The following is a 17734-nucleotide window of genomic DNA, read 5'->3' on the forward strand; positions in this document are numbered from 1 at the left end:
TTGATAAAATTTTTCTCATGACTAACCCATTTCAACTGGTTTTGAATAATTATCATAATCTTCCAGGTACTTACCGATTTTTTATTTAATACTTTGTTCCATTTCAGGGGGTAAAATTTAGGTTGACAGTATAAAATGCTCTATGTTTTCTATTCTCTCTTCTAAAAATAAGTATTGCATTTATGCTTTTCTACAGTTTGAACCTTCCTTGCTTGCTGTTACTTCTTGAAAATCATCATTAATGATTCAAACATTACTTCAGTTAGTTCTGTGAACATTCATGGTTAATTTCATCTGAGAGCAACCCCTCAACGTGCTAATAGCACCCAAACCCAATACAATTGATCAATGGACCAAGCTACCCCAGGGATAACAGCGCAATCTCCTCAGAGTGTCCGTGTCCACAGGGAGGTTTAGGGCCTCGATGTTGGATCAGGACACCCTGGTGGTGCACCCGCTGCTAGGGGTTCGTTTGTTCAACAATTGGCAGTCCTACATGATCTGAGTTCAGACCGCAGCAATCCGGGTCGGTTTCTATCTGTGATGAACTCTTCCCAGTACAAAAGGGTAGGGAAAGTGAGGCCAATACCACAGGCAAGCCTTTGCCTTAAATAATGAAGACAACTAAATTACAGAAGGCTATCACACCACGCCACGTCCAAGAAAAGGACCGGCTAGCGTGGGCCTAGCTCGGAAAATGCAAAAGCCCGCTAACAGCCCACTAAAAATGCAACAACCCCCCAACTTAGCCACCTCTAACTTTTCCCCTCCCTAAGTATCGTGAGATCAAAGGTTGGATCTAAACTTGTACTTGACAATTCCAATACCATTCTGCAACGTGTGTGCTTAGTGTCAAAAAATTGTTGTAATCAGCAAAGCGTGTGCGCTGGTGTACTCCCCGCTCGGCCAACGTGTAAGTACATGATTAAATGCCTCTGAAATCGGCATGTCACTGGGACTTGAGACACTGCCGAACTTAATGAGACTTCGCACCAGCGCCTGCTCTGCACACAGTGCAGACTGCTCGCTGGGGAGTGGGTGTGATCGCTGCCCTGAGCTGTGTTTGAATGCTGCTTGCTGTGGGGTGTTATCCCTGAGCACACCGGCGTGGCTGGGAAGGGGTGTTGGCAGCGCAGAGGGAGCGGAGGCGCGGCTGGCTGCTGCGGGGTGTGCCAGCCTCGCCTCAGGCACCGAGTCCTGCCGGGGGCCGCGGGCCCATCGATCGTGTCAGCTCCGCCCGAGCGGGGAAAGCTGTGCGGAGGCGCCTGCAACGTGCTGATGCTGAGTTCAGCAGCAACCCGACGGCACCGGTGTTGCGGGGACTCCCGTGACAAGCCTCGCTTCTCAGCCGAGCACAGTAATTCAGATGTGCCGAGTCTCTGAGGCTTTTGTGGCTGAGCTGGTGTGTTAATACGGGGCCATATCACAGCGGTGGTATCCTGGGGCCGTTTGGTGCCTGCAGAATACCTCTGGATCCTCTGCTGATACCTGCCTTGGCGTTTTTAAACCTGTTTTCAGAGCCTTGGTGCCTGTAGTGATGCTCTGACAAAAACTGTAGTGATTGAAATAGGGAGTAGATAGAGTAAATTTAGGTGGGCCACTAGAAGGTGAAGTTTTAGTATTTTGGGGCTTGTTGTGAACCTTATCTGGCCAAATGTAAGAATCTGAAGTGCAGCTGCACATGTTTACATCTGAGATAGATGTCTAGGTTCCCCTTATAACCAAGGAGATTGGCAAATTTGTCTTGGCCTGAGATAGTTGTCAAAAAAAGGTCTAAAAGCGCCTTTTCCCCCACTTTTGCTTCTGAGGGAGTCTAGAAACTCAGTTCAGGTGTCTGTCTGGAATTGCAGTTGCCTCTGTCTGATGAGGTGAATCTCAGGTTCATTCAAGTAAACTTTGCAGATTATGTGTAGCCATAGATCCATTCCAAATGTGGTAAATAATGAAAGTATCAGTTGATATCCATGCATGCTTTTTGCCCCCCCTAATTTCCTTCCCTACACTTTCCTCTGCATTCAATTTTATTTTGTTAGACTTTCATTTGCTAGACTGATGAATCACTTACTTTATGGTTAGCACTTGCTCATTCCTTGTTTGTAACTGGCACTGATCACAACTTTGTATGTAGGATTTGGTTGAGTGGGAGGGAAAGCATGTGCATAGGATTCATATTTCTTTTTGGAAACATTTGCTAGACCACCACCAAGAAACTTGTAACCTAGTACTGTGACCCAGTTCACAGCAAGATGAGTGACTCCAACATAAACTGATGGTAATCACAGAGGACTCTTTTATACACCCCAGGAAACTGAACTCATCACTCATTACATTCCCTGTCCTCCCTGTTTGCACTGAGCAGTTCTGCAAGTTGTGTTCTGAGGAATACTAATCATATGTTTGTGAGTAATTCATGATTTGCTTAATATAGGTTTTTAAAGCATACTGCTATGGATGTCAGTCTGAAAAAGTTGCCAAGAATGTTTCTTCCTCTGTTTTCTCTGCACATTAAAGCAGCATTGGTGGAAGATTTAAAGCAAATAGCCAGGAAACTGTTAAAACACAAAGATATTGGCACTGAGCTTTACTTTTCCCTGTCAGGGTGAGCTGATTTCACACACACAACCCTTTAAACCAATAAATCAATGGTAAACTCATGACCTTATTTGCTGTAATGGATCACTTGTATTGCTGTGTTCTGCAGCATATCAAGCAGCAGCAAATCTGGCCAGTACACTCTGCCTGGTTCAGTGCTGCAGTGAAGCTCTGTTTAAATTAAAAATGTAAGTTTCAGCTTGACAAGGCCTATCAAATGTTAACATTTGTTTCCTAGTCGTACTTCGCTTGGTAGTATTTGGTCCTAGCCAGCAGAAGTAGCAAAACTGAACTGCCTCTGAATTTCCCACCTAATATCTAGGTATGGCTTTTAAAATTTTATTTTTTTTTTAATACAAAAAAAAAGTAAAGAATATTAGCAAGAAAAAAAAATACAGTCAATTAACAAGTGGTGACATTGAAATATTCTTATTAGCTTGCTAGTCAAACGGTCTGATTGCCTTCTTAAAGTAGCAAGTAGTTCAGTCTCAGATATCAACATCATGAGACTGGAGCTGAAGGTTCATTTTAAAGATTTTGTATGCCAGCATGATTTTTTGCCAGTCTGTAAGTATCTGCCTCTACTAAAGACTCTACAAGCTGACAATCTTCAATACATATTTCTAGTATTTCAAACCTGATATTGTTAAATGCATTTTGTGTTAGTCTGTGGACTTATCTATGTCTATCTGACTCAAGGTCCTAGAGAAGTTACTCCTACCTGTGAATAGCTGTGGGAAGATGACTACATTCCTGAAAGTCTGCTGCACTTGCAGCACCATCCTTTCAAAGGATACAGAGCATTCCCTTCTCAGTATCAAGCAAGCAGAGTGTTGGTCTGTAGTTGTTATACTGTCTAGGACCATACATCATGAATAAAAATAATTTGGATAAAAGGATAGCCTTTGCTTCAGAGAATTTTCAAGCTAAGTACCCACTGAAACAAAAGGTTACAAAGAACACAGACAAAGAGAAAGAATCTGGGAGGCAATTAGCAGATAAGATCAATCCTCACTTTCCTCCCCTTTCTAACCTCCAGGATATGTTGTGGGAAGTTACAGAGAACTACTTACAGCATGTCTCTTAGGTTATCTGACTGCAAAAGAAAAACATGATTATATTCATTCCAGCAAATTAGACAAAACATTAAAGATGCTTTGCACTGGATCTAGTTCATTGTGAATATCTTAAAAAATGGGCATGACTATCCAAGCCAGCTCTCTAGACCTGTGTGTAAGCAGTGGAGCAAGCAATTGTAGGGCATCACCCATTTTATTCTAAGGTGAGAGCTGACAGCCCATGCCTGTGTCTTTCAACTGACTGCCAGAGCAGCCAGCATGGACATTGCCCATGTGTACTGCAGATGTCTAAAGCTGAGGGGATTTGAATCCCACTCTGGTAGCTTTTTTTCCTTCTGTGCACTTGTGCAAGGGTAAAATATCAATAATCTATACTTCTTGACAGTTTACTACTGAAGCGCACACAGAATGTTGCAGGAACAAAGTAATTCCTGAGTGTTGAAGCAGGGAATGATCTCCTGAAGCATTTCTTACTGTATTTCTCATGTCTGAAAAGAGGAGACACACACCATCTAGACCATCTGATCAGGAGACTTTATTCAGTCATTTCATTTTGTGTTCTAACTTACCTTAAGAAATAGTGTAGATCACAAAATAATATAAAATAGCAGCTTTAAAACTTTTCTGGTTTTCAGACTACCTTCCCTGCCTTCTCCCTCCTCTAAAATTTACAGCTTAGACCTTTATAGTCTACTTAGATAGACATTTAGCCTAAACTTGAGATATAAATTTAATGAATTGCTGGACCCTGAAGACAGCCATGCAGTATTGTTGGCAGCAAATGCTTACTGTTCTGCTATGTGAGAATGGCTAAATTTCAACAATGTGGGAAATAAACTCTAAATATCCAGCATTCAAAGCACTGTATGTTCTATTTTGAAGCGTTATTATGTAAATGTAAGCCCTTTTTATTTCTGATAGACAACTGTACGGAGGTGGGCAACACTGGCCCACTTTGCTTTCCAACATGGCATTACTTAGAACTCTCTAGCCCATTTTCCATGTGCTGACTCACACCAATAGCCAAATACCATGTCTAATTTCCTTTCTTAGTTGCTCTGATAGTCTCTGGCAAAAGTGAAACAAATGCTGTGCACAGTTCCTCCAGAGGGCAGGTGGCTGTATGAAGGGATAGCTTAGACATGATCAGAAGCGACCACTGTGAGTGAGGGAAATGATCTGCTGCACTATGTAGACCTAAGGCCACATTTGAAAATTCTGGTGAAGCCCAGAACATCAGTTTGACATCTGATGTGTTAAGAAAAATGCCCAAGTGGGTTGAACAGAAGGAGTTTAGGGGAAGGACTTTAGTCCCCCAAAGCCAGTATGAGGTGGTGACTCTCCAGGGCAGAGGATCATTGTCTGCTTGTTCTCTCTGTGGGTTTCTTAGGTGCTGCTGCAGTATGGAACTGAAGTATGGTGAGTTTTTTATTCAGCCAGATTACCTGGCAGCCAGTTTTCTCTGTGCAGGGACAGTAAGAGAGGGTAACAGCAACCTGGTAATGACCCTCTTGGTGATGTGATAGAAAGAACTTCTTTCTAGAACTTTCTTCAGAAACTTTTTCCCAGGTAAGTTTCTATGTCAGTGCATTTTTTTATTATCAGCAATGTAGGCTGTTTCTTGCTTGCTGCAATTTGATTGGAAGTTGAGGAACCTGCACATTTTTTCTGCTTCCGTTTTTAAATCAAGAAATACAGTTCTATGAAATGTGAAAGCAATTAATAATATAAACCTCTACTAATAGAAGAGGTGATACAGTGAGCAAATGAAAGCATTCAGATCTGGGACTAGAAAAGGATAATAGCTAATTGTCTGAGCAATTATTACTGTATAAGATAATGGGAGTTGCCGAAATAGCTAGTTGTATAAATGAGACATCCTGCATTATTGATCAGTCTTCTTTGTTTTAGCTGCACTAGAGACATACATTTCAATTTTACATGGCTATTTATCAAGTCTAAACCTCACATGCAATGATGCACTTGTATGGTTTGGGGTGTATGTGGACTTTGTGGGTTTTTTTTTCAAGAAAAGGGAGAAATGTTGAAATATGTTTAAAGTAAGGCAGGATCTTTCATGGGCTATCCTTGTGGGGCTACCCTTGTGGTTCAGGAGCATATTCATTGACATAATTGGTTTGATCAGTAGTCTATTCAGTCCAGTGGTTTACCTCTGTCTGATAATAAATAATAAAAGTAATTAATGTTTCAGGAGTCTAACAAACCTGTTACTTCAACTTAGCAGCATTATACATCACAGGAACAGACCTTCCTGACCTTGTGATCTCGTTTAGTCATCATATGAGGTGTAGTTACTTTTATTAATTTAAAGTAGAGAATAAGAATATTGACATGCAATCTCTGAAGCCCTTGAAGTTAAACCTACATGTTAATGATATTTTGTTTCCTGTCCCACAATGCTGTGAGAATTGTAATATTATCTATTCTAAATTTGCTCAAAGGAATTGGATTTCAAATAAACCTATTAATAAAAGAAGCATGAAAACAGAGCTAAACAAGAGTCATCATCCTATTAGTACTGTATGTTGCCTAATAACAAGCAATGATTAAACATTTTGACCTTGAAAATCGCAGTAAGACAGGGGAAAATATATTTAGTTCTTATCATCTTTCTGATTTTCTTCAGTGGCATAGTTTTTACTTAGCTTGCATGAAGTAATGTTTATTGCAGGTATTTCTGAAGTGCCATGGTCTGTAATATTAATTCCATTAAGAACAGACAAAAAAAAATATTAGTGAACCACCTTCACACTATGGTTTTAGAACAGGAGAGGCTTTTCAGTCAATTATTTATGTGCAATAAGTACTGAAAGACTTATTATCTCAGAATAATCAATGTTTGGCTGAAACTTGAGAACACTAATAGCTGATCTTAAAAGTCTTGATCCAGTGTCAATTGAATAATGGCAGAACTCCTGTCAATTTTAAACAAAGGAGGCAGAGGCCAAGAAGTATTGCTTTGAGAGATAATTTTAGATAATCAGTTTAAAGCATCTATAAAAGAATAGAAAATTTGACTTTCACTCTTTGCATAATACAGTATGAAGTATTTTAGCAGAGGCGACCTCCTAATGATGTGTATGTATATTTTCTGTTGCCTTGGGGGGCCTTTTTTACAGATATAAATGTATGTATATATATACATATATATATATGTACACACACACATGTATGCACTAAGCTAGTGTTACTGTCTCTGGGAATAAACTGATGGCAGCTAAAAAAATTAGGATCAAACTGACAAGGAGTAGGGAGACTCTGTGGAATACTGAAATACCTGCATATCTCTTTATTGAACACTCAAGTTACTTCTTTTGTTCCTTGAATACCCAGCAAATATTTTCTCTTCAAGATATGCTGTCACTCATTCTAGTTGTTTGATCTCTTCAGCCATCCTGATAATTTGGTTAAGTCGGTGTGGAGTGACTTGGGATATGTGGGATTTTCTCTCCTCCTAGGAATGTCTGGAAGATAGCATAAGAAATGAAGGAAGTGACACCCAAAATGCAAAAGATAGTGCCAGTGCTTCAGGATGCCTTCTGGTGCAGGCTCTCACTTGTGGGTGCTGTGTCAGCCTGTAGGGCAGGGCTGGACAAAGATATCAAGGAGGCATTTGAAGATTGCAAGGGAGAAGGAAAGAGGAGTTTCTGGCATCTGCTGAGCTGATTCCATTCTCTCAGATGGAAGAGTGCTCTTTTCTGATTTTGCACAAGTGATGAATGGTGAATTTTGGCTGCATTTGGAGGAAATTCTGAAATGTAATTTAATTATTATTGAAAAAAAATATATCCTCCAAAGCTCAACCTGCTTGTCCATCCAAGCGAAAAATGCTATCAAAACTTCATTTTAAAGGTTTTTCCTTCTCATTTACTTGTCAGCAGGGATTGGGAAGACCATTAAAGAAGGCAGGGATGAGCACAGCAGTAATTAAAAACCAAAAGTTATGTGTGTGCTCTACAGTATTTTCTGCTGGGGTATGGTAAACCTTTATTTAGGTATTACCCTTAATAAAGTAGGCAGATTCTGTTTAACAGTGCTAGTATGTAAACACACTTGGAGTTGTGTTTCTGTTTATTGATAGAGTGGACTTATTTTTAATAGAAGCATTTGTTTTCTGAAGCAAGAGAGCCCTTTCCCAGGCTTCTACAGACAGTGCTGGGTGTCAGTGCTGAGTGGCAGAGTAGAAAATCTTTCCTCTAGCAAGGAAGAGGCAGCGTCAGGAGGCAGCGTGCAGATAAGCAGATATCGCTAAGTAGGGAAGTAGGACAGATACCCTGAGACAGCATCTGGCAGAGCCAGGGAGGAGACGTGAGCTCTCCTTTCCAGAGACAGCCAGAGAAGGAGCTGTAGGGACCCAGCTCCTAGAAAAGAGCCGAAAGTTCTGCAGACTCATAATGTTCTGAGCTCATGCTGATTTCAGCCTTAACAAGTGCTATATTTAGTGTCATGTATGTTCCTTAATAGAGTCCCAGCTCAATTTAGGAACACACTGGCCTCAAAGAAACTTGAAAATTTTAGCAATTTGTTGCATTTTTCTAGTGCAGAATGGCAAAATACTGATCTTGGCAAAGCATATTCGATGGTCTAGTTTGGGGTACGTATTTACCTTTGTTTTCATCCATGTGCTTGTACAGGCCATGAAATCATGATATCAGTGTGGCAAAAATACTTGTGAGAGTATCACTAAGTGATTTAATAAACTAGAGGGTGCCCTCTCCCCCTCCAAAACAGTGAGCCACTTTCTCTCATTTCTCATTCACTCACACATTAAGACAGATTTGACCAAGTATTTTTAGTTGGAGATTTGGAGCGGCTAAAGTAAGAAATCCTCTTAATAAATATAGGAGCTTTTTTTAAACTATCTTTTATGCCAGTGTAATTCCATTGACTTCACAAGATTTTTTCCTAATACATTCTCATAGGGAAAGAGTAGCAGGTTGTGGGTTTATTTTTTTTTTTTCACTGTGGGGATAACATTGTCACTGTGCTGGAATCCTTCTCATGAAAGAAATGTTTTGCATAGCTTTTGCTTTTTACTAGTAGAAGATTTGCTACAATTCATAGGAAAATATTAAATATACAATACAAAGTTTACTTATTTTCATTGTTATGAAAACAGTTTTCTGGCTTTTACAAGCCATCCTGGCTTTCCCAAAGGACTGCAAGCTGAGGTGAGTATGAAATGGGCAGGACAGAGGCACTCCATAAACTTCAGCAATTTTCATCAATTTGCTTTGAATGACAAGAAATATTAAGCGTCTCTCTTCCAGGGAAGCACTTCTCAATAAACTATGTTTACCAATAGCTCTCAGATTTCAGCTGTATGCTTTTGTTATTAAATGAAACAAAAACTGTGGGGAGAGAGACATTTTAAAAATTCATTTATCTTTTATTAGACCAGCACACATTAAAAAAAAAAAAAAGACAAACTTACAGCGGTAGAAATCAGTCTTCAGTTGTGGAACAGGAGCCAATTTCAAGCCAATCATAGGCTAGGGACAATCGTTTTGAGTTTAACTTTGTTACAGTGATGAGTTGAACAAATAGAAGAGAAAAAGGTGTCTGACACTGAAGCAGATGAGGTTGTTAGTGAAGGCAGAGGTGATAAAGGTTGCGATAAATGTGTCTGAAATAGCAAATGGAGTCTGGGGGTGTTGTTGTTATTAAGAAGAGAGTCAGGGCAAGGGAGAAGAAAACCAAAGAGCAGAAATCTACTGAGGTGCAATTCACCAAATCCAACTATACAATAAACTTGTTGTAAGAGAATGATTGTTTTGTGAATAAAAGCCTCATTTTCATAGGAACACGAGAAGCTGCAGGGGGTCTCTTTCAATATCCCATCTCCATCAGTGTGTGACACAAAGCAGGTCCTTAAAAGGTAATTTTAAGCCTTTGGGCGTTTAAGAATTTTTTTAAACTATAAAACATTTGTAAATCTCTCCGGGTAAAACAGTGGTCAGTCCAAGGCAGCTACCCTGGGCTCTCAATGATGAAAAATAGGCACACGGTAAAAGTGGCTTAATCTTGCACTGAAATAGATGTTTAGGGCTATTTCTCTGCACTGTCTGTAAGGGCAATCCAGTGTGAGTAACGAGGGTTTAGGCACTTCACTTCTGCAGTGAGCTTTTACATCTGAAGTGAACCTCCCTCAAGTCTCCAGGACTTGGAAACACAGCAGGGTCTTGAGCACGGACCCAAGGCTGTTTGCATAGCCAGGGGCTGTTCCCAAAAGGCACCTGAATGTTGGCCTCCCCTTTGGGAAGAGGAGGGGAAACATCCAATGGATGCGAGCCGGGCTGTACTGCTTGGCCTCGGTGCCAGAAGGCAGAGTAAGACCCGTCCTATTTAGCCAGCTCTACACAGACTCTTGACACTTGAAATTGAGGACTTACAAGTCTCTAACCTGCACTCTGATGCAGTTTTCAGAAGTCCCTCCATTGCATTAGCTTTATTCTAAAAACAGGATAAGATCCTGCAAGAAATCGTACCTTTACAAAGGTGTTCCTTCTACATTTTTATGTTCATCCATGCATTCATTTTATGGGCATTAAATTCAAATGGGGAATTTACAAGCTAACATTTCTTCTAAGTGTTTGTGTCAATCACTGTTCCACTTTTTTTAATTCTCTGCTAAAACAATGCCATTCCTATAGTAGTGTTTTATAATATATTTTTCATAATATTCCCCAGTTAATAAAGAAGTGTTAGAAAACATTAATTTGTTCTTTTTTGAAAATGAGCTTCTATTAATTGAAAACTGTAGCAAAAAAATGGATGTTCAGTGTTTCTGTTCCCCCAGAAACTCATACAGCACTGACTTTGTGCTCTCAATCTGACCTTTTTTTCATTATATAAGAAAAAGATAATCCTTATGAAAGTCAGGTTGAAGATAAGATCAGCATGGTGGGCTGGTAATTACATAAAGTGATGTTCAGTCATTAGAGAAATTGTACAGTTGATCCAATGGCTTAGATGTGGGCGAGGAATATGATCTAGCTGTTACTGGTATAAAAGAAAGGTGCAACTTTTTCATATATCAGTTTTGGCAACTTACCACCAAGCATTGAGGACAGCTCATCTTCAAACACCATCCTGCAGTTTCTCTCATTTATTCTTGTTGAACAAGGGAGGTAATATATTTTTATTTTTTCATTACTGCTACAGAGGAACAATTGCATATGTTTTGACATTCTCTTTTCCTTCTTTTCCAGAAGTTTCCTCCTCCTACCATTCTGTCAAAGTTTTTGCTTTGAGCATTAACTTAAAAGTTGCTTTGGGACTAAAACATCAATGCTTAGAGTTAAGCTTACTTTATAAGTAAGAGAAAATGAGGCTCTAGAATTAAATTGCAGCTAAACATTGATAATTTTTGATTTTGGATTGGGTCCCAAACTTCTTCATTAGTAACTTTGTGTTTTTCTCCTTCTCAATGGTGGCAACTGATGTCAAATATCAAACACTACACAACCTGTGGTATTAGAGCATCTTTTAGAGTCTTTAACAGAAAAAGACAAGATCTTGTAAGTAATGAGGTGAGAATTAATCTGCTGGGAAAGATTTAAAATTGCCATCTTTCTAAAGAGCTCCTGAAATTCAGGCATTATGTATTGTTCCAGTAGCTCAAGAAAGATAATATTTAATAGAACAAAGTAGAAGCTTCCTTGGATTTGTCAGTGAGATGCAATGAGTGGTGAGAACATTAACTGGTTTAGCAGCATGGGCACAGTCAGAAAATTCAAGTAAGACCATCAGACAAAACAGCTATTCCTCTGGAAAAGTAGAGAAGATCACATCTGTGGTTTATTTTCAGGTCTCTTTGGTGGTTTTGGTATGAGCCTGAAAATCTGACTCAATAGAGGAAGTGCAAAACTGCAATTTCAATTCCCCTTTTGGTTAATATAATGTAAAACACCTTCCCTCTGGGATTCCCTTGAGACATTACAATGTACCAAATTATAGCATTATATCTTCTCGGAAAAATTAGGGTGAAGGATGCCACAGTGCCTTCAGCAAAAAACATGAAAAACAGGATAATCTGTGTAGTGTTGTGGTGTTCTTCCTGTGGCTGGCTTCTTTTATTTGAGCTATTGAAGCATTTAGGCTATCAAAAGGCTCACGATGATGTAGCAACAGATTTAGAAAAGTCTGTCTGTCTTCTGCTGGTGCATGAGACCCTCCAGCTGACTTCTTGCAGTCTGGGGAATGTTCCCTTGGATGGAGCAGGGCTGAACCTTAAACTGTGGAATTGTGTTCCGGTGCAAGTAAGTCTGCCAGCAGTCACACCCCTCTAAGGGATTGGAAAGAGGATATATAGAAAACAACCTTATAAAAAGTGCTTTATTTTCTGGAGGGAGAGGTCCAGCCAATCCACTCTGCTGGCTCCATAGATGCTGTTGAGTACAATTCAGTTCCCAAAATGCTTGGCAGGACAATAAGAGGTTGTGGATCTAAACGGTGTGAAGGGCTGCCTTTCTCCTGCAGACACAGCTGACTCTTGTTGAAGGAACAGGTCACAGAGGGCTGGCAGCTGCTCCTCAGGAACCTGACAGCCATGTTCAATGCTTCCAAAGCTTTCAGGAAAAGTCCAAGCAGAGAAGGGAAACCACAGGTTTCACAGAGCCTAGATGCAAACCTACATGCATACACAGAACTTTTGGATGCCTCTTCTAAATGCTTATTTCTAGTGCTTCCAAAACTGTTGCCAATGTTTTCTCCTCCTGATTGTTATTGGCTGCTTTTAATTCCTTTATCCTCTGTTTTCTGCCAGCATGAACTGACTCAGTGGGCAGGTGGGAGGGAGGAGATGAAGTTACTTGTACCCAGCACCCAGCCTTGATGCCTGGTGACTACCACATCATCAGCCTCTTAGCCATTCTGCTTAGCTCAGCACCAGATCATTCTCTTTCCTCTAATTTTTTTTTTTCTATCTTATTAGGAAGATGCTTGTTTCCACTGCCTTCATTCATTGCACTGGAAAGCACTGCATATCAGTTTTGCTCATAAGCTTTGTTTCTTTCCAATTTAGTAACCCCTGTCAGGCAGGAGCCATGTTCTTTTCATGCTGCCTTTGGTCTCAGCCTTCAAAAATGTGTGTATTTGTATTTCTAGACAGATCATGGATTGCTATGGGAAGTATGCAGCTGTCACATTGACCATTTTGTCTGTATTTCTACATCTTCTTCATACTTTCCCAGATGGAGAGTTTCTCATGCAGGGTAAGCTGCTTTCAGCATTCAGAAATAGAACAATTATAAAGAGTATTAATTAAATTTTCACATTTTATAAATGTGGTCATAAATTTTATTATTCAGTTGCATTTATTGACAATGAGGGTATAATAAATCAAGATAATTTCACTATGAGCATGCTTCCTATTTCTTCCCTAAATTTAATTTCTCCTGGTCAACGATGTCCGAGATGACCATGTCCTCAAGTTGATATGGGTAAACTTAATCCTTGAAACACTATTGAATAGAAATGTTTGGTTTCTTGTACTCCTGTGAACTAAATTACAATGTAACAATAGGAACAGCAGAACCACAGCTTTTCCTCATAATATGCAGAATATTTTTCCTACAAAGATCCCAGAATATGGGATGCTGATGGTGTAGCATTCTATGAAAGACATATATTAGATTTTAAGGGTACTTTGGAGGTTGCAGGGTTTTTTATTTAGCTTTAAATAAAATATAAAAAATTGTGATGTACAAAAATCTTGGTACCACTGAATGCTTTAAAAGTATTCTATAACAAAATCTTGCTAAAAACAGGCAGTGTTTAAGAAGCACTACAAATCCTGCTGGTGCTTTTAACTGTCTACAGCTAGTAGGAAGTTTTCTAGGAATAGTTAGTGCTGTAGACAGAAACAAACCTTCCCAAGTATCAACAAAATTGAAAAGAAAACCAGAAAAGATCCAGTAGTGCTTATGGTTTACCTAGAAAGTCACAGCCTAGTTTTACAGCTGGTGCGTGTTGCAGAGTTGAAAAAACCTGAAGAGATCTTTTGTGTTGTGCTTTTCTGTTCTGCAGACATCAAGCAACAGAATGTGGCTTGTGCTTCCTCTTATGGCCTGCACTTTCCCTTTCTTTTTGAAAATAAAAGTACATCTGGAAACCAAGTAAAATCCTCTTCCTTATATTTTTATGGCAGGCTGTCCAGAGTGCAAGCTAGGGGAGAACAGATTCTTTTCCAAGCCAGGAGCACCCATTTACCAGTGCACTGGGTGCTGTTTCTCCCGTGCCTATCCCACTCCAATGAGGTCCAAGAAGACCATGCTTGTTCCAAAGAACATTACATCAGAAGCAACATGCTGTGTAGCAAAGGCTTTTACCAAGGTGAGAGTAAGAATGAGGTCTGCTTTAGCTTCTTTTAGAATGCAATATTAAGGTGAAGCACTGAATAGTAAAGAATATGGTTTTGCTGGAGGACACTGGAGAGCAGTTTGAAGAATCCTTGTCATTTATGTCCTTTATGCCTTGGTTCTTTCTTTTTTATAAAGAAGAAATTAAATCATCAACCAGTATGTGTCTGATATTCAGCTGGGATGAGGCAATTGGTGCAGTGACACTGAATTCTGTGAAACTGCTTTGTCTCATGACACCTGCAGCTCTGGTGGTGGACTTGTCCCAGTATTTTCAGCTCTCCTGGATGTGCACCCTCCCCTTAAATGCTATGCAGTGTTTATGTGATTTTAATAAGTCAATTGCCTTGTGTCTTTCCTGCATAGAAAGGAGTTCTCTGGGAAGGTGCCTGGTCAATACTATCAATTACATGTATGGGAATGAGGGACCAAAGCCATCTGTGCTCGTTAGATTAATTGAGATGGTGTTTTACTTTTTCATAGTATAACCAAGAGGGAACTTGTGTGCAAGTACTGTGAGCATTTAACATTCACCTGGAAGGATCTTTTAAAATTTCTTCTAACTCTGATTATTTTGGGAGTGTTTCTGCTCCAAGTGAAGAAACCTTACATTTTATGTAATAAATGGTGAGCTAGTTGAAACAAGCTAAGGTGTCTATCCTGTGGTGGCCTGAATCAGGCTAGAGGCTCAGCTCAGTTACCCACTCACAGACTCAGTGCATTTGAAATACCTTAGAGTACTGAAGTCATATGGGTATGGCTGGCAGACACAGAACCCATGAAAGTGTTTCTAGAGTGACAGCTGGAGGCTTGGTGAGATCCCCTCTGACCCCTCAAATGACAATGGACAGCTCAGTGGGTGCAGCTGAGGAGAGCACTGGGTCTCCATTGGCTGTGATGAGAGCTGGACACCTGACTTTAAACTCTGCTGAACCAATCCGGGCTCTTCACCTGAGGACAACATAGATCTTACTCTACACCGACAATGCTATATGTGCCCTGAGGCAGCAGCTAGAATTTGGTTGAGATTAAGTATAAAGGTGACTCTTGTGTTTGTTGCCTTTGTTTTTGTAATTCCTATGTGATGTATTTTAAGGACACTTTCTGATTTTCCATAGATTGGTTACTAGATGCTTTTGGAAAATGAGACGCTTTAAGGAATGTCCAAGTTAAAGAGCAGCATATTGTGTCACTGTGCATGTCACTACTGAAAACTTTCACATTACAGCTCCAAGAAGAGTGATGATGCAGCTTCATAGGTTGGTGTTGAGGTCATTCTAGTACATGTACCCCAAAGGGCCTGTGTACTTTTAGTTAAGAAGAAGTTTTCAGACATATTTTACTTGACAATACTGTTTTTACTGCTTAGCTGATCCTAATTATTTGTTTTATGTATGTGTTTTCTCTTTTTAAGATTACCCTTAAGGACAATGTGAAGATAGAGAACCATACAGATTGTCACTGCAGTACCTGCTACTACCATAAATCCTAAAGCCTGTCCCTTTGTTAATGGTCAAGGACAACAGGACAACAGTGAATGGAACATTTGTTTTCGGCTTTTACAGCACCACAGTGTAAAACCTTATGTTTTCTGGTAAAGACTCTGGGTAGACCTCTGGATAAGATAGATGGCTATTTTATTTCCTCCTTGCTTCTTCATGCATTTAAGTAAGTGTAATTATTTCCATTAGGGATAAAATACAGCACTTGCATGACCAAATGCTTGATCTATTTTTAAAATAAACTGTCACTTAAATCATCAATGTTTATTGAGGAAAATGGTGATTTATTAACTTAACAGAAAAAACTAGATTCTGATGCAATTTAAATTTCTAGATTTCTAGATTTTTTTTTAATGGGAGAGAGAGGGAAAAGGGGAGAGAAGGATGGGAAACTGAACAGAAGAATTATTTTCCCCTTATTCACTTAATGATTAATTTTTTTGAAGTAGCAATATATTGTTCCTCCTGCTTTTCTTCCATATTTATTTTACCTAATGGACAGAAAGTATAATGGTATAGTATAATATAATCTATGCACAGTACTCTGTCTTTCTGTGCCATCTTTTATATTTCTCTGAGTTTAATCTCCTCCCATAAAGATAGGCAAATGATGCAAAATCAAACAGTATAAAGAATTTTTGTACATTTTCATGTAGCAATGGTGGAATAGAGTAGTCATACAAGAGTATTAGCTGTTTAAGCTGCTTACCTTTTGCTTGTCTTCATCAAGGCATAGAGCTTTAGTAATTCCCAAATGCCTTGTGCTAGACCCAGGTATACAAATGGAAAAGGTAGGAAATGTGTTAGGTGAGAAGAGGACCACAGAATATGTACTCATTACACCTGACATTAGTATCAAAAACTTTAATTGTAGTGGGTTGCATCGGGGGTTCTGGAAGAGCTGCTCTCAGGTCTGAAGCCTGCCCATGGGAACTGAAGTGAATGAATTTCTTTGCTCTTCATCCTAATTTCTGGGGTGAACACATCATCCTTGCTTTGGTCACTGGCTGCAAGAGTTTAAATGTGGTGACCCAAAAAGCCTCAGATGTATTTGTGGGGGATTTCTCTGCAGTTGTAGCTGTGAGGACAGCAGTAAGAGATTCCAGTGGGGTCAGGGAGGATTTCCTGAGTGACGCTGCGAGGGTGGCTGCTGTGTCCCGGGCCACGGCCGTGCCTGATACCTGTGCCGATGCCAAATGACTGAAGCAGTTTAGACGGACCCCCAGGGCTAAGCTGTGATGGGGAACTTGAGGAGCTAAAGAGATTGGTTTCTAATGATGGTTTAAACCCATCAATCACGCCCCCTTCTGTCTACTGGAGTGCAAATTCAGTGCTATTTGCTAAGAATACAATCGCGGGGCTTTGTGGAGAAGAAAAGGCTTTTCGTTTGTAGAGGAGATGAGGTGCTTAGAGAAGCGTTTTTCAGTTTATGTTCAATAAACTTTACCAAGCTGATCTCCACACCTTAACCCCTTAACCCTCTCTTATGTCCAGCTTCACCGTGCCATTCCTGGGAGATGTTTTGCCTGACTTGCTTTTGAAAAAACCGATTTATGAAGGAGACTGATCAAGTTGCTTCACTGTTCTTATTATTCTGGAAAATTTTCTGGAAAGCTTTCCCCTTAGTGTTTTATCAAAGTCTCAGTTGTTTCCACGTTACTTTTGGTCAGAGGAGAGAAAGTTCAGTAGGATAGTCTTTAGGATTAGCTTAGTAACACCAGCAGTACAGGTTCTCAGGATGAGGAGTCTAATTTCTCATTCTGGATCATCACTCGAACATTGTGGGAATACATGTCAAGCAGCTGCTGTAGCTGACTCACAATTCCAAGCTGCTGTACAATTTTATTAAATGTGATTGATGTGGCTACTTTTGCAGGAAAGCCAGGTCCTACCTGGGATTTCTGGGCAATGAGAGACGAGTGATTTGAAGCTGATGATTACCTTTGGGAATGGTATTGTATTTGCTCATAACTTTGACAGGACTGAGAAGGAGAGCAGGGAAACAGGTTCCCTGAAGTTTGCTTGCAGGAGTGATGTGCCTTTCTGTTTTGCCGACCTTCCTGGATGACATCTTACTCAATCAACTCCTCCGGCAGAATCCAACACTTGCTTGTCTACCTATGCTTGTGCTGCCCACAGTAGCCGCACAATAAACTTTTGTTTGCAACTTCTGAATCAA

At 39.9% G+C, this 17734-nt stretch overlaps 1 protein-coding gene across 1 annotated transcript; it reads left to right on the forward strand.

Moving 5' to 3' along the window:
- The first annotated feature begins 12807 nt into the window (after positions 1-12807).
- On the forward strand, positions 12808-15686 carry CGA (glycoprotein hormones, alpha polypeptide). The gene is made up of 3 exons (XM_058802661.1): positions 12808-12907; positions 13843-14027; positions 15468-15686. The coding sequence occupies exons 1-3, from the start codon at positions 12808-12810 to the stop codon at positions 15543-15545; spliced, it is 363 nt and encodes a 120-aa protein (XP_058658644.1). The 3' UTR covers positions 15546-15686.
- The last annotated feature ends 2048 nt before the right edge of the window (positions 15687-17734 follow it).

The sequence above is a fragment of the Ammospiza caudacuta genome, chromosome 3, assembly GCF_027887145.1.
Source record: "Ammospiza caudacuta isolate bAmmCau1 chromosome 3, bAmmCau1.pri, whole genome shotgun sequence".
NCBI classification, from domain to species: Eukaryota; Metazoa; Chordata; class Aves; order Passeriformes; family Passerellidae; genus Ammospiza; species Ammospiza caudacuta.